Source organism: Uloborus diversus, chromosome 7 (assembly GCF_026930045.1).
Source record: "Uloborus diversus isolate 005 chromosome 7, Udiv.v.3.1, whole genome shotgun sequence".
Lineage (NCBI taxonomy): Eukaryota > Metazoa > Arthropoda > Arachnida > Araneae > Uloboridae > Uloborus > Uloborus diversus.
The window spans coordinates 127,593,020-127,615,498 of NC_072737.1; the positions used below are offsets into that span (position 1 = coordinate 127,593,020).

The 22,479-nt window shown below is 34.0% G+C and overlaps 1 protein-coding gene across 1 annotated transcript in view; it reads right to left on the reverse strand.

Moving 5' to 3' along the window:
• The window catches only part of LOC129226494 (plasma membrane calcium-transporting ATPase 2-like), a 272,244-nt gene that overhangs the window by 25,933 nt on the left and 223,832 nt on the right, over positions 1-22,479 (reverse strand). Inside the window, 3 exon segments of the mRNA XM_054861105.1 lie at positions 7,895-8,185; positions 14,189-14,400; positions 16,925-17,138. Coding sequence (XP_054717080.1) covers positions 7,895-8,185; positions 14,189-14,400; positions 16,925-17,138 — 717 coding nt within the window.

Sequence of the window (22,479 nt, forward strand, 5' to 3'; positions counted from 1 at the left end):
GTTGAATATAATTTGCAAATTTTAGCTAATTTTAAGAATCTTGATCCCATACTAGAAAATCGATATTGATATGCAGGAAAGTAGGCTCGTTTAGTTCTGGATGGAATTTTTTGTTTCACTTTTACAACCAGTCTTTCATCTGAAAGTTTGATAAGTTCCAATCTCATCTTCTGTATGGTCCCCCCAAAACTTTGAAATCTAATATCTCGAGTTTTGGTCGCACATATAGCAGGGTTTTTGGTTTAGTAATATTTTTCAATGAAGATTATTTCTCTAAGTATAAGTTATGGGACCTAGGACCCGTTTAAATAGTTATTTTTTAACACATTTTTATTTTTGCTTCAAACTTTCAATATTTTAACTCTGCGTCTGATTTTCAACATTTTTTTAATTGGATGTATGCATCTAGAAGTAACGGTTGCAAAAAAGAGAGGTCTTGCAGGTTAAACCGGAACACCGTGTATATGCGGATTTTTGATCACTATATAATAACGTAGAAGCATTTCTTCCGTTTTATGCCATCAACATCAATAAAAACTGTTAAAGCTTCAGTGGGGCAGTTTAAAATAGAGAATTTGTGGCTCAAAATTACCCTGAATATCTATACTTGTTTATTGAAAACTTTCAACTTAGCGCGTATTTGCTGCAATCAGTTTTTAATACCGATGTTTCGATGGTAAAAAATTTGCTTATGTACTGTTACTTTTTACTATTTACTCACTGCATAGTCCCAGTTTTTCTTGTACTAGAAAATGATTTCCAGGTGTACCTGGTTGCAAATTTTTATTCGAAATGTTTGCTTTCCACGTTGGACTTTTACGAATGCGGAGTTACTACAAAACATTAAGTGTTCAACGTCTTTATGAAATAAATTCACTGTAAAAATCTGATGGTATGTTGCGCACCACCCCCTTAAACGTGCTAATTTTCCGGTTGCAAAGTATAATGATTAACTTTTTAAACATTCGACTCAAAAAGAGGGGTGTTATTAACTCCCGCCGCAAAAAGGGATAGTATTAACAGCACCGACGTAAAAATAAGGATGTTATTAACTTATACCGAAAAAGTAGGGGTGACACTAACCCCAAAGAAAAAGGAGGGGTGTCATAGGTTCAACATGTGTGCTTCTGTCTGGCACCGTAGATCCTAAATGGTTGAACCAATTTTGATTTTTCTTTTTTGAAGCGACTTGATCAAAATTGTTCTTAATTAAGATTTAAAAAGATTAGGGATGAATTCCTTTCTAATTTAAGGTTTTTTTTTTGTACTGTATTTTGGTCCTTTTTTTTTTCATATCACACCACGGCAAGGAAACTGATACAACTCAAAAAAAAAAAAAAAAGCAGTTGTGGAGAAAACCAAGGTTGAAGCAATAGTAGGTTTTTGCAATTTAGATTCAAATATTACAATATGCACAAAAAGTGTATATTGTGATGTTTATTGGTTAGTTTTTGTTGTCTAAGTAAAGAATACATATTTAAAGTTCGAAAGTTTTTCTGCTAAACTGCAAATTTTAATGATGTGTCACTATTAGGTATATCATTTTTACGAGTACAACACCGTGCACCAGTTTTGTAAGCTAACATTGTGCGAGTATTCTGGCAAGAAAGATCAGTATATTTAGATTTTAAATCACTGGTTAGTACGCTTTTTTCAAATTTTGAGTTGTATCGCTTTCCATGAGGCGGTGCGATACCTTAGACAGTAAAACAAAATACTTTAAACAGCAAAATTTAGCATCAGCCTTTTCAGTCGTTTTTTAGCCTACTTTCCCAGTAAAAGTCAGAGAAAGAAGAAAAAAGCATGAAAGAAGGCTTAATGCATCTTAAAAATATCCCGAAAAACAAAAAAAAAGTCAAAAATAAATAAAATAATTAGATAAATATTGAAAAATTAAAAATTGGAAAGTAGGGTATTGAGATGGGGAAAAATGTCTGTCGGTCTGTCGGTCTGTCTGTCGGTCTGTCTGTCTGTCCCCCCCAATAACTTTTGACTGAATAGTCCGATTCGAAAAAATTTTTTTTTTGTTCGAAAGATCTCGGCGAGGACACCTCATTCCCATATTTCACTTTTTGATTTGAAATATTTTTTGTTCAATTTTGAACAGTTCAAAAAATATTAACATTAGCGCCTACGGGGGAAATTCAAGGCAATCCCGAACTGTGAGGCGAATTTTGCTTCAAACAAGCTTTGTAGAAAAAAGATTTTGATGAAAAACTTGTATATAAAATATCTTTTTTGATTTGAACAATTTTCCGTTCAATTTTGAACAGTTCAAATCGCTTAACAATAGCGCCTACGGGGAAACTGAAAGTCAATGTAGACTCCGCACTTGAAGGCGAATTTACTTCAAACAAATTTTATTCTAAATAACTCCTGACACCAAACTCCAGACTTCAACTCCGAGAATTTAGGGGCACTTGACTCCGACTACGACTCCTGTGCCCGACAATTAATCGGACTCCGACTCCCCGACATCGACTCTGACTTCGTAGTTTTGGCAAAAGTTTATACACGGAGGACAAATGACTGACTCCGATTCTTAAATATTCGACTCCGACTCCTTTATCTCAAAATGAGATTCACTCCGACTCCGCAGCTATGGTTTTAACTGCGAAATAATTATTGTAGATATGACTTGTTTTTATTTTTACGCTAAAGTTACAATTTAGGTACTCAGTTTTTGGCGAATAAACTCGAAGTCATTTATGTTTCTACATTAAGATATGCGCAGACGATTTTTTTTTTGACAAAGAAAATTATTTCTTTAAGTTTACATTTTATTGTTTTTTTTTTTTTTTGTTTTGTTTTTATTTTGGTAAGTGCATTAATTCATATAAAATAATGTTTTTGGCAACAGGGGAAAAAGAAAACGATTTTTGTTTGATATCATGTATTCATTTTAATGAGATTATTAATTTTAATTATTATTCTTTCGTTTTGAAAGATGTTAAAGATTTTTATAATGGGAAAAAGTGTATTAGCTGCTTTGTTTAAAAGTTGCTGCTATTTTATTTGTTCTTTTTTTTTTCTTTTTTTTTACGCATCTAATTTTTTTAGATGAGTGAGGAATATTTTATTCCTAGAAATCAGCTTAAAGTATTTTAAAAATATGTTTGAAAAAAATTTGAGATTTTAGCTATTTTTGAGATTATTGATCAGGTACTAGAAAGTAGTATGGGTATACGGGGAAGTAGGCTCGTCTAGTTCTAGACAGAACTTCTTGTTGATGCATCATACCATTAATTGTTTTAGTGTTGTGAAAGATAACGTTTTGCGCTCGCTTTAGGTTGTGCATATTATGTCACAAATCTGTTAAAATGATTGGACGTGCGTTTTTATAAGCTACCCGAGGGTGCCCGAGACCCAGTTAATTGGAAAGGAGCAAAACCATGTTTTTTGGCAAGATTTTTATGCATCTCAATCTGCACGTATGGAAAAAAGATTTCGTTTAAACAAATTCTCAAACGAGTGACTACGGATGCTTCAAGTATACTTTAGAGCAGCGTTTCTCAACCTTTTTTTTTTAACCCGGAGACCGGCAAAAGCTTTCGAAAACAATTCAAAGCGCGTTGAAGCTCTAAACCTTAAAAATAAATAAAAATACTTTTATTTATTAATTATTAATTATTTATTTATTAATGAATTACTACAATGAATTATAGTAATTCATTAATAAAATTTAAAAAATAATCAAGAACCTTCGATTTGCAGACTATTAAAAAGTTTTCATTCATTTATTTATTTATTTTGTATTTTGATTTCTTTTGATCAAGAGTATTTTTTTTTTTTTTCGGCTCTTGTTTTAATCTCTTTTTATTCAGGTCGTTATTTCTCCTTTCATTTTATTCAGGAACCGTTAAAGAATTTTCAGATTCAGAATTTTTTCCCATACATGAGCGTTTTCTTTTTCTTATCTGCAAAATAATAATAATGAATAAATAATAACATAACATAAAAATATACTAGGTTTAAAAAAATGCCATAAAAATATTTAAAGGAAACCAAAATAATAATTGTAATACATTGTGCAGCAAAAATAAACCTTGGAAATGTATGTTACAACCTTCTTGCTGATTATTTTGTAAAACGACCCCCTGAATTCAAATAGGACCCCCCCGTTTACCCCCATCACGTCCCACATTTTGGAAATGGTCTCCCTATTTTTTTTCAGTATTCGACAATTTCAATACCATTATTTTTATTTAGAGGTAAAGGAAGCATTGTATTAACCATTAACATTCTTCTGAGGGGTTAGAGAGATGCAAAGTTCAAAAGTATGAATATTTGAAGCAAGTTTGGAGAGACTTCATATGGGTATTTCCCCCTCAAATGTTCAAAAACCTCCTCAAAACCGATCTTTTTTTACATTCTTCTGAGGAGCTAGAGAGATGAAAAGTTCAAAAGCAAGAACATTTGAAGCAAGTTTGGAGAGACTTCATATGAGTATTTCCCCCCTAAAATGTTCAAAAACCTCCTCAAAACCGATCTTTTTTTACATTCTTCTGAGGGGCTAGAGAGATGCAAAGTTCAAAAGCATGAACATTTGAAGCAAGTTTGCAGAGACTTCATATGGGTATCCCCCCTAAAATGTTCAAAAAACTCCTCAAAACCGATTTTTTTTTACATTTTTGAACATTTGGATTTGTTTAATTTTTCGGATTTGTTTTATAATTTTTTCACTTAGTTTTTGCCAAAAAACCAGAGTAGCAGACTTACTCCTATATTGTTTATAACTTCATGAAATGGTGTAAAAAAGAAAAAGAAGGGCAGCGCATTCTGCAGAAATATAAATGTACATTAATTCTATACTATAAACTTACGTAAGTTCATTTTTAATCTTAATCACATGTGTGAATGTAAGTTGAGTAAAAAGGGAAGGTTTTTTACAAAATATCTACGATGCGTCTCTGAATATGCAACATGCGATGCGTCTAATATTTGAAAAAAAAAATGTACAACTAAAACTAAGCAAAAGATTGTAAAACAATCCTGTAGAAAAAAAAGATCGGTTTTGATGATTTTTCAAATATTTTAGGGAGGAATACTCCCATAAAGCTTCCCAACATGCTCCAAATGTTCAAGATTTTGAACTTTATACCGTTTAAGCCCATCAGAAGAATTTTGATATTTGGTACAGTGCTCCTTTGCTCTCCAAAATAATAATAATGGCTATGAAACTGTCGAAAACTAAAAACAAATGGGGGGTGCCAAGTTCCGAAAAGTGGGATAGGGTGGAAAATCTGCGATCATGTTCAGATTCAATGCGTCGTTTTACATAAATATCAGATATAATGGTGTAAGTAGCATTTGAAGGATTTTTTAAACTTAACTAAATTTTTTTTTGCCACTCAGTGTTATTCGTAAATAATTGAACATTGCTGAAAAATCATACAAAATTAATCACAAAATTCACGTAAAAAAGTCGTATAGGGTTACTTTTTTAAAAATATTTTTAACATTTATTTATAGTAAGAAAACGTTTTTTACGTGAACGAAAAACAATCTCTGAGAACGGGTTAAATTTATCATTGGACCACTGGTTGAGAATCGCTGCTTCAGAAAATAAGACAGCTTAAATGTTCTTTCATCGAATTCAAGTGTGTCTTAAGCAATTTTTATTGAATATGATATCTTACACGTGGATATAATATGGTTCTCCAAATAAAGGGTGTCCCAAAATTAAAGCAAGATTTGAATTTGCCACCATTTTTTCCATAAATTGTTGGCAGCCATGAAAAAAGAACAATTTGACAGTTGAGAGTTTAGAGTTAGTAAAAATGGGGTGTTATTGTACCATACAGCTAGAGAGAGTGAAACATTTCAATTACTGCATAAGGCATTTCCTGGTCGCGTACTCTCTCATTTCGGTCATCAGAATTGGCACCCTAGATCGTGTGATTTAACATTTTTAAATTTCTTCTTATGGGGTTGTTTGAATTCAAAGGTCTATGTCAACAAGCCCACAACCACCTGTGCATTACCGTGTTGCGATACCGAGCGCCAATAACAGTAACTGCTTGACCAGCCTCAACTTTCATTATTTTTGAAACAATTGTTCAATAATGAAAGCGCGTTATTGTATCGTATAACGCTCCATTTTTGATTACCCTAAACTCTCAGCTGTCAAATTGTTCTTTTTTCAGGGTTGCCAACCATTTATTGCAAAAATGGCGGCAAATTCAAATCTTGCGTTAATTATGGGACACCCTTTATATCTCGATTATTTATTTCCTACAATATGAACTTTTATGAACCATAGCAATATCTCGCTGAAATATGTTTCAAGCACAGGGTGTCCGAGAAATATCAGCTATTTGTAGACTTTCCTTTAAAACGGATAGATCAAAAACTGTTTTTTGGCAAACTATGTCTTTAACGTAACCCAACAAGAAGAAATCCAGTTGAGTTATGTCATGCGATTGCGGAAGGGGCAAGGTATGGGTTCTTCACAAGCAATCCGTCGATCGAAAAACATTTTCACCCAGCGCAGGCAATTAATACCAGAAAAAATTCTTAGATTTAAAAACAAAATTTTTTTTTGACGCAAACTGAATTCATTTCACTTTTTAGTTTTGGTATTGATGTTCAAATTGATAAAGAATTTTCTCGAAAACGCTATATATTACACAGCATATAAACTCATGTACGGGATCGTATCCCCAAGTTAAATAAGCCCCCGAAATAGCCTTAATAATTACTTCGTGGGTAAAAGCAGTGTGAGGATTACAATGAATTGTTTTAGATTCAATATCCGAGTATTTTAGGGAAGTGATAAACATACTTTCGACAATACCATAATCTTAATGACTAATGACGTGTCCAAACTACATATTACGAATTGGCAACATTATTGTTCTTTGATACCTAATGAATAGCTTCTAACTATATTATAAATGCATTAAATATAATTAAAGGTAGGGGTTCGTGCAAAGAAATGCCTCAAGTACGCATTTGTATATGTGCTGCTGGTGAGTGCAATCATATAAAAAAGTTTTGTTTCAGTTTAAGTTGTAATATAATCTATCGTAAATAACGTCTAAATAGTTTCTAATTTTATTTGTACTACGAAAAATTAAAAAGAAAAAACTATAAAGCGTGCACTAATTTAAAAAAAAAAATCACTAGCTTGAACGAAAGAACTACATGTTTCAGTAATATACTGAACTATTAAAATATGTTTTCGTCACACGCCATGTTTGTCGTTTTTTTGTTTTTGTAATTATTTGTGTTTGGCTTTTGTCACAGCAGGTTGAGAAACTTTCGCGCTAAATCAATAAACAATTTTATTTTCAAGTTTCAGTTTTGTTATTAGTAATTTTAATCAATTGAAGATTCCTCTGCACTCTCTTTCTTGCTGTACACGTTTGACACAACTTGATGAGTCGGACTACTTATTGAAACCAGATGCATTTAGGGATATGGATTACAAAAACAGAGCTAAGCATTTATTTGCTTGACTCTTGACTGGTGAGGTTGTTTCATTTCTGTAACATATGAGGTGAGATGGGATGTAATTTTAGCATTTCATTTCTTGTACATTTCACAAAATTTATAAAATTAAAATAGAGAAATTTCTACAAATTTCTGTATTTTTCGTATATCAATACAACTAACGCAGTACCGCAAGTTACATATGTCAACATATGAAACCATATATGTAAACAATACGAAATTATCAAATGCATAAGTTATATTCATATAAGACACCCCCCACCAGTTAAGAGTTAATGAAATAAAAGGAAGATAAGTTTCGAAACCATACACGCTTAGATAATAGAACCCAACCATTTCGCTAGGAAATTTCTGATGATGCATGATTTACTAGGAATTAAAAAAAAATTCTTTTGATTAATTTGGGCTTTCCGTCTTTCAGCTTGCAGGTGGTTGTTACCTGTGTCTGAAGGCGCGTCAGTCCCCGGATCCAAAGAATCTGGCCCGTCCTTTTGACTTCCTGAGAGATGGATCCACGCGAGGTGTCCTCGACCAATGACCCTCCAGCGTCCAAGTCTTCTGGGTTGCCCGAACCCCACGTGAACGTCTTGGGGATCTTCTTGGTGGGGATACTGGTGATGCATTGGCCCCACACCAGTACCCCGGCCCCGAAGAATAAGCACCACAGCCATTGATCCAGGGAGAGGGGGGCGGTCGAAAAGGCGCGACCCCCAAACTGGACGATCACCACCTATATTAAAAGAGAAAAAAAAAGATGAGTCCTTTATAAGAAAAAGTTTAAGTTTATAATACCACATAATGAGTATAGATCCAATATCGTCGCCTCAGGTTGTCAGTAAGACGTCTAATCTCAGGATATCCTACTGTTGCTTTGAGGCGCTGATATAGTATACAGTATATGTTCAATTAAACACGGTCTCAAATAAAGAACCCGTCAAAATAATACAGAGTACGTAATGAAAGCAATTTCATAAAAGACGATTTATGAATCAAATCTGTACAAACCATCAAACTTTTTCCAAATGCGAGCCTCCTGCATCAATATAAGTCGCGATCTCCATGCTTAGAGAAGGACCTAGATATCCCCAAGGAACTTTGTTATATGAACATGAATGTTCTTTACAGACTCCCAATGTTTTCATTTCAGCTCAGTAAGGCATCGGACTCGTACAGCCGAATGTAGGAGTATTTGTATCATAAAACCGAACAAAATCATTTAATGCGTTTTTTTTTTTAAATCGAAAGTTCATTGAAACATGCTACTCGCTCAATCACCGTAAGGTGTTTGTTTGCGTGGGGTGGGGGAATATTTTTTCAGAAAAGAATTATCGTTACTACTATCATACAGGGTAGACCGGGGCACGTTTACGCGGGTTTTTTTCAATGAACATTCTAAATTTTCGTTTTAACTTTGATTTATAAAACAAAAGTTGAACGGGCGATTTCCAAAACTAAATAGTCTGAAAATACTAAAAAGTTTTGAGACAGTTCGGAGTGATAAAAGCGTCAGGGCACGTTTAGAAGTAAGACACAGTAAGAACGTGAGTAAAGCTGCTCAGACGTCAATGCGTAAATTTACCTCGTCGCCAAATTTATATTTATTTTTAACGTGCAGAAAAAAAAACATTTTAGTTCAAACAAATGCAATTCTCAAAACAGGATAAAATTCTGCTGATTTTATATATTTGTTCTTTTTTAACGAAATATTATTTATTCACAATAAGCTTCATAACGTTCAATTTAAAATTTACTCGACTAGGTAGAAAACAGATTATTCTTTGCGTGCTAGACCGCAGCTCGACTGATGTTCAAACACTTGTGAGGATATTTGCTAAGGAGCAGCATCAATATGTTATGATTGTTGGCTCTCCAGTTATAGTTCGTTTTGAAAAAAGGGAAGCTGCGTAAACGTGCCCTGGTCTGCCCTACACTTATCGCAATTAAATGATTGCTCATCCAGGATTTATTACTGCGTACTTGCGATCATCACATTTACTGCTGCTAGGGAAAACAACATTGCTTTTCAGAGCTGCCTGATTCTACTATCACTTCTTAAGCTGGGGTTAGAATTTCGTAACTGTCTGAGTAGTATGCATCTATTACAATGCATTCGTGAATATTATCGTGACAAATGATATAGGTGATGCTGCAAGAGCTACTTGAGGGTAACAGCTGCCTTTTCTGAAAGCTGAACAATTGGTTGGATTGCTTAAGAGGTAACTTCAGCACTATGCATCAAAAAGTTATATATACTTTTTGACAAAGAATTTTGTGGAACCCTACTCGTATGGTTCTGCAAAATCTAACAGAGGAAGGAATAGTATTTTGTTATTTGGCTCCCTTCACCGTCAACAATTACAGCGAGACTTGAAGGAGCAAGTAAACTCTGTTTGATATTGTAATGTTTTAAAATTTTTATTTATACTGTGCTTTCTGGAATCCATCATAACCACATTTTTATACCAGTACTACATTTTGATTTTTTTTCAATCTGAAGTCGTTTCTACAACCTATACCACACAGCCGCAACCCATTGCAGTGCTTGAAGTCGAATTTCAGAGAAGATATCAGTTACTCCTACCATGGCTATTTGCGATCGACCTGGCCTCGCGCTCCTAACGCACAGGGCAGGCCGATCGCAGATAGCCATGCTCCTACTGAGCCCTCAAGTGGGTAACATTCCGTTTGTTATCATTTTAATTACTTCCCACTACCTTCTAGGGAAGTTTCTGTCTATAAAGATTGCGAGAGCCGGTTGAAGAGTCTGTTTCACTGCAACAGATTATATGAGGAAATAATATTTTTTTCGAGGTTTAGTTGCTCTGGTTGGTAAGGAATTTAGTTCTTTTTTTATTTTGGATCGATCATTTTTTTCTATAGTACTTGTATTGGTTTAAACCAGTTGTATTTGTTCAACAAGTACCTGATCTTGAAGTTCTTTATTTTTTTTTTTAAATTAAGCTCTTGAATGTACTTGGATGGTCTCAGGTAATTGCGCAGACTTTTTCTACTAGTAATAGAAAATCTTAGTCATTGTTCATTATTTTTCTAGAAACATTCATTTTTATAGCATTCAGATGCTCCTTTACATTTGAACTCAGATTTAAAGTACTTCAAAACGCTACTCAATATGATCTGCATGAATTCCTATTTCCTCACGGTTTTCTTCTGGCAGTGTAAACTTTTTATCCACTATCAAGGCTTTGAATCATTTCATGATATGATATAATTCTATTCTGGAAAGATGTAACAGCTTCAAAAGAATCTACAAAGAACTGAGGAAAAACTCTGAACTTGAAATAATTGAGCATTTTTTACTCACCGAAACTCCAACAAACAAAATGGCGGACGTGGGTGAAGATGTGTTCGTAGAATATCATAGCAGATAGTCTAAACTTTGTACCCGTAAGAAAGTATAGCCCGACTAGACACGAAAAGTAAACAAAACTTTTAATATTTAAAAACTTTAGCTAAAAATAAACACCCAACAAATGTTAAAGTAAATCAACGCAATAGGATATTAAATTTAGCTACCTACCTTTCTTTACAATATTAATAATGTGGTTTTACTAAATAGCTTTACATTTAAATTCAGTAACAAGCGAATCGAAAACTTAGAAGAAAAAACGTCGAGAAAGAAACAAGCAGTTTCAACAAGGACTAAACTCCGACTAACGTATACAAATGAGGAAGTATACGTCAAGATTTTCACTTAAAATATACAAATATGGTTGCTGGACTTCATTATAGGACCTTCCAGTGGCAAGTTATGTCGAACGAGCTAAAACCAGACCTTTCGGGTAACGTGAACATTACCGTACTTTCTTAGTGTAAATGTCATTATTATAAATTACTCTACCGCATTCCACGCAAAACCCTTACATGATGGAATAAAATAGTTTGCATTTTCAAATTCAGTGTGAAAATTACTACCAAGATCAGTCAATAAAGTTTGTGGGCATATTTGTTTTTGGACCGATGTAATATGGCTATATTGTGATTATAATTATTGGTAGAAAATAGAAAGAAGAAAGATTTCAGTTACTTAGGTATTTTTCCCATTATTTTCCTTCCTCCCGTCTGAGTGGAAATATTGCATCTAAAACTCGCGCGGCGTTAACAACATCAGATAATTTAAAATGGAAAGAGACATTCCTAATAGCACTATTGTCCAAATACAGATTGTATGGAATTGGCAAACGTCCAGTTAAGACAAGTCTATCTGAATGACGGGGAAAAGGAAAAATTTTTGATGCGCGTGTACCGCTGATTTGAATGAGACTCTGCTTAAGGCTAACTTATATCTGCAAAAGCTGACATCCTTAAAAACTTATAGATGCGCCCATTTCCGCCTGTAAACCGGATGTATGCCTTTCCATACAATCCGGGGTCAGACAGTAAAATGTGATTTGTATCCAGTCGGGAGATTGAATTATTTTGCAGAAGAGTTTATTCATTTGATGTTTTTTTAAAGTAACTCGTACATTACGACGGATATCGTGTTACAGTCTCAAAACGGTACCCATAGCATGACAGTCACAAATAAAATCGTATGAAATAATATTTCACGGGGATGGTAAAGTCACGTTGCTTTCGTAACTTTTTCAAAATGACGCAAGGTGACTGGTCACAAACGAACTCTTGCAACGACGTTTTAGGGTAGTCAGATTAAGCGTGTAACAAATGAGTCACAGACGCAGAACGACTCCAATGAGTCGTAGAACTTCTGTCACCTTGTGACGTATGACCATTGGGACTGGAAGTGATGTCAGTATAATTTTCCCTCTATATGTTGTGCTTAAAAAGATGCATTGAAGTAAAAAACAACGTTTTGATATTTATATTTATTGTAAATTGAATTTCGGTTTCATGAATGGCTATGATTCAATCTTCGAATAACCGAAGCTTAATCCTCTTTACTAGCTTCCTGAGATGCAGATCCGCGTGAGTTGTCCTCAACCAACGACCCTCCAGAGTCCTCGTCTTTTGAGCAACACGTGAACATCTTGCAGATCTTCTCGGCAGGGATAATGGTGATAATTAGACCCCACGGCAGCGACCCCACACCGAACAATATACAAAACAGCCACTGTTTCAAGGAGAGAGGGGCGGTCTCAAGTGCACGCCCCCCGAACTGGACGATCAGCACCTACATTTAGAAAACAAAATATTGGTCTTCTTAACGCAAAGCTTCAATTTGTTTTTCTTCACAGCATTAAAATGCGTGTACTGGGATTTTTCTGTGAAATATTTGATCAACAATGGTTTTTTGAGATTAAAAGTAAAACGTTAGATTTGAAATTTTATAGAACCAAGTATTAAAGCCGAGACAACATTTAATGATCAATTTTTGTGGATTTAATGTATTTCTAAAAGTATTAAACTCATTTTGACTCTATTTTTGGAAATTATGTATCTTATGTATGTATCAGCTGATGGATTAACACATTTTTTTTGAAACCTGAACACCGAATCTAATTCAAATAGTAATGTGAATAATTTAATGGAATGCGGTGCACAATTAGACCTCACCGGCAACTGATACTTATTTTCGTTTTTTGGCATCAATTGCACTATGAAAAAGATATAGCGCATTCATAAAGTATGACGGTTACAACTGAAGAAGTTGTGCAATCCATTGAGAAGAAGTGCAACCCTTTTCTCACTAAGCGGTACTCTTGTATCTCTAATGGCTGTATTACCAAACTATTTGACTCTCAGTCCGACATCAGACGGTTGAAGCCTTCTGATTGGTTAAAAAGACTTAACCTTTTGGCTGTCTGTCCGAGGATCAAATCGTCTGGCGAATGTGGGCGTTAGTCTTTTATAGTATAATATTGCCTTTATAACGGATGTTTTCCAGATCGCTACTATTAGTAGAACGGAATCGTTAATAAAATGTACTTTTTTTGTTGCTCTTTTTCAAAATTTTGCATCTTTTGAAGCGTAAACATAGTCTAGATCCTGGAGTTGAAAAATCTCATCTCCATTTAAAGATTCTAATCTTTCTTCTTTCGCAGAAAATCGAAATAATTAGTAAAATCCAATGAAGCGGGTGAATAAAAAACTTTGGCATTTAAACTGTAACAAATTTCGCAAGATTCGGCAGTGTTTCAAACCTTCACTGTCGCAACGATAACCTTGAAGGCATAAAATGTCACGGAAAAAAAAGAGTTACAACGGTCGCATTCACCAAGTGACAGGACTGTGACATTTCACATGAGACACACCATAACACGTTTCATCGGCCATCACTGAGACGCCGCTCAATCCATCAATTCGTGACCTGTAGCTTTAAATGTCACCTTGCTTCGACCCCATGGACTTAAATTCGTAAGTTTCTGTAACCTAATTATGACTTTACATCGACGTTTTATGACTTCAGGCGGCGGGGACCCTAATGGACAATTATGTGCCCGCCACAAAACTTTCAAGTAAGGATCCCATTTTAATCACCGTGATGTTATGGAACTTCTCAATGATTAATCTGACTCAAAGTGCCTGATGCGACAGCTTGCCTAAACAGTGTTCCGCCCTTAAACTTTTGAGATTCGCAGCACTAGAACTGGGTAAGCCATCTTTCGGCGATTCAGGAAACTAGCCAGAAAGGTAACAAATTTCAATTTTGGGTGGACAAGCCAAGTGTCTTATTGTGCAGGTAATATCTTACTCAAGAGGATTGGGCTTGGTTTACACAGAGACTACAGCGCCTTGAATTGCAAATGCGTCTTACCTGTGAAGCGGCAGTGATGACGAGTATGCTGTAGAACACGGGGTTTGTGAGAAGGCCCTCGAAGATGTTCCTCTCACCGTGGATTTTTCGGGCGTTAATCTCGTTGAAGAGGGTCATCATGACGAAGGTGTTGAAGATGATGGTGAAGTGCTGCGAAGGCGGAGAATGCAACGGTGCGTACATGCCCGAGTCAATGTCAAAAATGTGGTGCCCTGAGGAAGAAGGATTGAACTTTTTTCATACTGTTTAATTAGAACGCTTTTATTCAAAGTCATATATAAAATGTAAGTGAAGAAACTAAAAAAAAGGAACAAAAAATTGTCTATGCATGAGCATGTTAAATGAAAAATAACTGCATGAATTAGGTCGGTTGGTTGGTTCAATTCGTCTTATTGGCAAAAGACAATTAAAAAGCAAAACTGCGAGAACGACGGTTTTAAAGTATTGTTTAAATCATGCAAAAAAGAAGAAAAAACAAATAAAGTATTGCGCACTTTCCAAAAGAAGTAAAAGTAACAAATATGAAAATAATTGTTTCTGATCAATTCCACGGGTAACTGACTGACATTTTTGAAGCAAAATAATACGTTTTTGTAACATTCAACACAAAGTATTTGTTGTGCAAAATATCTTTTGCCCTGGCATATTGTATTTTTTAAGTTGAAATTTATGGTAATATTGAATTCCTGAAATACATTTTGGATGTTTTTTTAAATATTCATTAAAAACATGGTAACTGACTGACATTTTAAAAACAAGTATGCCAGACAGTTACCATGCTTTTAACAATTTTTTTAAATCTTCCAAAATCTATTTAATTATATGAATTTAATTATACCGTAACCAGCCTAAAAATTACAATATTCCACGAGAAAAGATTGTTTTACAATGTATATTTTGAGTTGAATTTAACAAAATCAGTATTGTTTTACTTAAAGTCAGTCAGTTACCCGTGGAATTGCCCTTCTATAGTTAAAACTGAAATATTTAACTTGCTTAAAATATTGTTGAAATATTTTCTTTTAATTTGGTACTATGTAGGGGAAAGGAGGACACATGTAAATGTGGTATATTTTACTAGGATAACTTCAAGCAAAAAATCTAAAAAAAATTCTCAAGTATGTACCAGTACTACTTCTTGGCCAAACCTTTAGATCAAGGAGCCAGTTTATGCTCCTGTACTGACATCTTTTTTGCTTTAGCAGATGCTAATGTAATTTTATCCCTGTCTTCTTCACATAAAAATTTAATTTATATTAACTAATAAACTAAATTAAGTAATCCATTAAGGGAACATTCAAGTAAATTTTCGACATATTTTAGTTTTTTATTTATTTAAGAATATTTGCGCAAAAATAAAACTTAATGTGTATAAACACTGTGTTGAGTGCATAAAACGATTACACTATTTCTTTTGTTCAGACATTATTTCGGAACCGTATGTAGAATGACCATTGGCAGCAGAACCAAGAATTATGAGTCAGAACAAATGTTATTCCACGTCTGATCTTTGCTTTGTATTTCGATCTCAGACAACTTAACTGGCAACAAGGAAAGTCAATTAAACTAATACATTGGAGTTAAAGGTAGACAAGCTGTGATGCAAAAATTGTCATGTAGATTTTTTCCTGAAATAGAATGGCCTACAAAGAGTTATTTCTAACTTTCTTTGTTTACATTTTAAAATCACATTCAAAAATTAAGAGCTTGTTTCCTCGAAATTTCTTACTTTAATGCTGATACATTTTCAATTGATGCAAAAATATATTTTCTGTTTAGTTCCTACGGTTTTCCTTTACAAAACCTGTTGTTACCTATCCCCCTGCTGTAGGAAAGCCTACACCAGGTTCAAAAGGTCCCGACGCGCTAAATTCTTGTAAATAAAATCCTGGTCATCTCACAGCTGCCTCCATGAGGCGTCAATGCAAGCAAGAAGATGAGCAGGACAGGCAGAAAGGGAACAAGGAGAGAAAATCTTCTCCCCGTTTAAAAACCTTTAACACTTTAAAATTTCCACTACGGAAACGAGCCACGGCCGATTGAAGAGGACGAGAATCACTGTAAGAAATCGACAAACCAGGACTCTTGGCTGCATACCAGTGGTGGGCCGGCGGAATGCGCCATTTCGAGAGTAATTAATGTCTGGTTAAGGAGTGGATTTCCGATGGAGTAAGCTCACAATAATTATCCTTCTGAAGATTGCAACCATTTTTGGTGAGCGCATCAACTATCTCGTCTCCAAAAAGTCCAACGTGTGATGGAATCCACTGAAGGCATACTTGCTTCTTCCCTCCCATCTCGTAGAGAACTTTCATGATTTTTTGGCTTTGAATGTCAAATATTTTGGGCCAGTTTTTAAAATACTGTACAATACACTTGCTATCAGTCGAGATCCAAATACTATTTTTGTCAGTAGTCAGGGCGTGATTAAGGGCAGCTTCAATAATTTTCGATCTCCGATCTAAAAACTGAGTAATAGTCAGGGTTACGGAACCATTTGACTTAGGGTGAATTGCAGATTCACTTTAGCGAGGATCCACAAGAGCTGATCCTCGCTAATATATCGTATGTCAAGGACTGAATTAACCTCTAAAAAAACCTGCAGCCTAAAGTTCCTAAATGTCCTAAATGTGTGTATGTTGGGAAACATGTATTGCACTAGGGAACAGTGAATTCCTATTTTATGTTAGTCAACGTTGGTGGTCTGAATATTTTTCGATAATTAGGAGAACTAACCGGCGAAGAGAAGGGTGAAGATGACTGTTAGCTGATATACGCCGTGTCCCAAGATGTTCTTCATCATAGTTCTTGAAATGAGCGCTTTAGTTCGACCGTATGGCTTCCTCTGTAACAATTGGGCTGTCGGCATTTCGGTCGCCAATGCCAAGGACGCTAGCGTATCCATAATTAAGTTAACCCAGAGCATCTGGACTGCCTTTAACGGGCTGTCCTGAAAACAACATAACTCTTGTTAAAATTATTTTATGGACAATATAATAGCTTTATACATTAATATTTATAAACAAGGTACTTAACATAAAGCACATTTTTTGAATTTAAAAAAAATGTGTCAAAAATAAAAAATATTTATATAAGACATTCCAAATATTTCACGTTATAAATTTAACTGGGTTTTGAAATGCACTTCAGTTAAAGATTATGTATCGATTCCTCAGAGCAACAGTAAGACATCTAAGCCCAGAAATAACAGCAAAGTATCCATCCTACTGTTGTTTTGAGGCAGGGGCGGATCTAGAGGGGGCCATGCCATGGCCCAAAACCTTGTAGGTCTTTTTTAAGAAGAAAAAAAAAGAACATATTATGAGAACACTTATGATTTACTTTAATAAAAATTTAGGCCTCAATTGGGAGAGATATAATACTTCTCTCCTAGAAACATAACTATTACATTCAAAATTTTGCTTCGTCGTTTACACGATTTCCTGATTCCAACTTTTGACGCTTGGGCGATTTCTAAATGCTGATGTCCTCAGAGTACACCTACATTGCTAACGAGTCATGAGACCAAAGAGACCCTAAATTTGCGTTTTTATGACTTTAATTTCGAAGCTTTTTTGGAGAAACCCCCCTCTTCCCATGCTACTCCCCAAATGCCATGAAAGATAACCGAAAATTGCATTTTAGGATTTTTCAACAGATATTAGCTTACCCAACCCGTAATTCTTTACTTGCCTAAAAGCGGCTTAAATGGCTTTTTTTGAGGCTTCAATTACAAACGATTTCCGATAAGACCCGCTCCACCCCCGTTTGGTTAATATCGTGATGATAACTTTAAAATGGAGTTTTTGGAGGGAGGACGCATGAATATTCCATTCCTTTCTGTAATGGAATATTCAACCATTTCCTTCTATAAAGGACATAGATCCGGACAGACACTATAGGACCAAAAGTATTGGGACACTTTCGAAAAGTCACATTTTTACAGATTTCTCGAGAAATAAAAGATCAATTGCTCTTTAATTTTTTTCACATAAAAAGTACACTCTAGTTGTCACTTTCCAATAACAATTCGCCTGCTATTCATTTAGCGGGCCAGCAAAAAGTTGAGGAAACAAAAAAAAAAGTGTTTTGGATCATTTTTCATTGTAAATAGCTGGGAATAAGCTATAAATTTCAAAAATAAATAAAAAATCTATTAAAAACTTATTTTTATATTTTCGTGAAAGTATCTCTTATACCGACGGAGATATAAACATTTCTTTCAAAAATGCAAAATTTTTTTGAAGGTTTTCGGCTAATATCACGCAGAGTTTTCCATCAAACGTTACTAAACTTTCAGAATAATCGACAGCATAATAGAGAAACATAATAATGAAATTTGAAGTTAAAATATTGAAAATTTAATGAAATACGAACGTTTAAAGCAATTAATGTTTCACTGCGCATGCGCAAAAGATAGCAATTTGTAGCGTTTATAATCCAAAGCTCATATATATCCTATAACTCATTAAAAAACTATACCTCAATATCTTTAAAATTTAAAAAGATATCAGTGATCTGAAGAGTCGAAATTCGCAGTGAAAAATTAATTGCTTTAAACGTTCATATTTCATTAAATTTTCAATATTTTAACTTCAAATTGTATTATTATGTTTCTCTTATATGCTGTCAAATATTCTAAAAGTTTAGCAACGTTTGACGGAAAACTCTGCGTGATATGAGCCGAAAACCTTCAAAAAAATTTGCATTTTTGAAAGAAATGCTTATATCTACGTGGGTATTAGAGACACTTTCACGAAAATACAAAAATAAATTCTAGAAATGTTTTAAACTTGTTTATGAAATTTATAGCTTATTCCCAGCTATTTACAATGAAAAATGCTCAAAAACCTTTTTTGTTTCCTCAATTTGCTGTTCGTCCCCTAAATGAATAGCAGACTTAATTTTTGTTGCGGAAAATAGTGGCTGGAGTACACTTTCTGTGTGAAAAAAAAAAAAAAAACAGAGTAATTGGTCTTTTATTTCTCGATAAATCCGTAAAAATGAGAATCTTTGAAAGTGTCCCAATACTTTTGGTCATACAGTGTACCTTAATGTTGGAATTTTAGAGCTTCAATGGCAAAATATTTCCAGGAAGGGGAGATTCCAAACAACTTGACTCTCCCTTTAATGTCGGAAAACTGCCTAAAGGTTTATATTTAGGCTCGACAGCAGAACAGCTAGAAGTGCACTAATCCCCTCTCCTAATTTCTCAACATAAGACGGCAGAATATTTTGGTTTCTTCGCTTCATTTTCAAACAGTATTTTAGGGTCAGCATCCGAATTCTGACTTTTCTTCTTACATCATCAAAAATAGCCTAAAATGCGTTTTTAGGACCCTAATTTTCAAAATTGCTCGAAAATTTGAGTTTTTGAGGGAGATTCGTAAATCCATCTCCCTCTCCTAACGTTTCTAAAGATAGCCTATAATTGAGTTTTTAAAACTTCATTTTAATAAAATTTCTGGGGAGTTTATTTAAAAATTTTGGATGGCCCCTCCCAAAATGACCGGCTAGACTCGCCACTGTTCTGAAGTGACGATATACTCTTCCAATTATTTGTTTTTGCTGTGAGTTCGATTTCTAGAGCAAAGTATTGCTTCTTAAGACCATAGTCCTTTATTATTCATTTATAATTATTAAAAAAAGGAAAATAAGAAACATGGTCATAAAACACGCGCCACATAGAGCAGCATTCATTTTTGCTTAATGTAAAGAACTTGAGGGCATTTGACTTAAGACTTAATGGCATTAAAAGCAGATCTTGAAAAGTATTACAAATAGTAACCAAAGTTGCAATTTGCAAACAAAGTTATTTTTTAGATTCTCGGTAAGATTTAGAAAGGTTTATCTAGAAATGCATGGTTGAGAATTAAGTAATTTTAAGTAAAGCAATCTGAAGACAGGAAAGAATATGGCAATCATTTAGAAGAAGAATGCCACAATACGAAGATGTGAAATTTTACAGGAGAAGCGTTTGAAGTTGCACTCTTCAAGCAAGTTGCATTAAGAAAAGTAAGTTTTCTGTGCTCTCCAGTGGTTAATGTTTCAACGAACAAAATCTGTCATTGTTTTCCAAAGAAGATAACACCTTTTGAAGGTCTGTAAGCGAAAAAAAAAAAAAGAAAATTATAAATTTCGTATTGTGGCACTCTTCCTCTAAAGGAGCGATATTGTCTAGCTGTAACCATTGTCAAATCAGCATTTATAAAAAATGTTCTCCGATTACTCCGCAATTTCCCGATTACAAATCCCATAAAGCTGTAATAATACCCAAGAAAGTATTGCTTAAGACCAACCACGGGCATTTCTCACCTACCAGTCATTCCAAAATCAAGTCAGTTTCTTAAAATGGGAAGAGAAGGTAAAAAGGATATTGTCTTATTTTCCGAATTTAACAATATTTTGGTGAAATCAATGTATATTTAAGTTTTATTAAAAAGAAAATACATAATTAGACTTTTTTCATATTAGGTCGTAAAAAAAATTTGTTAACTCTGAAAAGAAAGAACGTTTGCTATAATTGAAATATTTTACAAAATCTTGAGTTAGAGACATTAATATTTAATTTATAAATTGCAGGCTAAAGTTGCTAATGTTTAGAAGATAAAATAAATTTTGACGATTAGTACGTAACATTTATAGGATCAGCTGAAATGGGTTGTTTCCAAAATTTGAAAAGTATTATTTTTCTAAAAGAGCATGCTTAAAAACATAGGATTTAACTATTATTTAAATAATTCGACAAAGATTAATATTTTTTAACAATTATTTTTAATCGGGGAGCAGATTCGATTTAATTTTTTACGCTTCTGCACATGACATCACTAGTGATGAAATGCCATTCACTTGCCATTAGCGCAGAGCGCAAAATTCAATTCACTTCTTTACTCATATGCATGGCAATGCGTTTGATAGCTAGCGTATAGCACAATATTTAATTCGCTTCTTTATTATCATGTACTGGCAACGCAGTTTACAGCAAAGCGCAAACATTCAGCAAGCCATTGGAGTAGTGCGCCAAAGTACTTTACTTGTGACGTCATAAAAACTACGCCTTTTTTTCAAAATCAAACATTTAAAAAATTTAAATAAAAAGTAACTGTTGGGAAAATACAAGTTCTTTCTGGCGTTATGTAATTTTTATTAGCTATTCTATTAATTTCAGTTACTAAAAGTAGTACTTTTGTGTGAAGAAAACACCCCCCGTTACGAAAAAATATATTTCTAATTAGTGATTGCAATACCGGTATACTGGTATACCGAATACCGGTGTTTCGAGCAATTTTCAATTTTGTAATACCGTTATTTGCTGAGGTAAAATACCGGTATTTTCGGTATCAGCTGAAAATAATAAATAGTTTCAATTAAAGAATTTTGAATTTAACTTATTAAATATCTACTTACATTTTTAATGTACATTTCTTTTTCCACGATACGGAACCAAAACCAACAATCTATTAATGCATAAATTTCGCTTCAAAAGCTCGAACTAATAGAAAATCATTAAACAAAAGTAGCGGAAAGATTGCAAAATGATACTCCTCATTACTAGATGGTGAGATGAATCGTATTTTCGTGCGCCTTTTTGCACCATATTTTTATTTTTTTCCATTTCTCTGATCCCTCACTTTCCCTTTCGCGAAAGTTAATTTCGAGTGTAATTTTGAATGCATTTGTACCCCCCCCCCCCTATGAACAATTTGTTATTCCAACCATCAACTAACTGCAGTGATACTTTATGATTTTTTTTAAATACTTGCCTTAACTGTACTAAATTTTGACAAAAACGTTTTCTTGTTAGCATAACAAATGGCAACTTGTTGTCACCAGTATTGGTTTGTTGCCCTGTCTCGATATTTGGATTTATACTCGGCAAGATAATATTTGGAAATAATATAGCGCCTTAAAATTTTGCATAGAGGTAAAGCTTAATCAATTGAAACATACATTCAGATACTTAGATATTTACCTAATTATAAATGCGAAGAATTTTGAAAAGAAAGCGAAAATGAATAAGATAAACTAACAAGATAAAATTTAGTCAAGTTTATCGCAAATGTCAAACCAAACGGCTAATGAAAAGCAAACTCAAACTTCTCCTGCTCAAGAAAAAATTATGTTAATATTGGAAAAGTATTGTCTCTTGGGAAGAAATTACAACTAGCTAAAAATTAAAATAAAAAAATAATATTAATACACCGACACAAAAGGATTTATTCAAAAATAACATTCAAGAGAACGAATTATTTCAAGACTAAGGACTTCTAGCCAATTGGAGGAGTCGAACT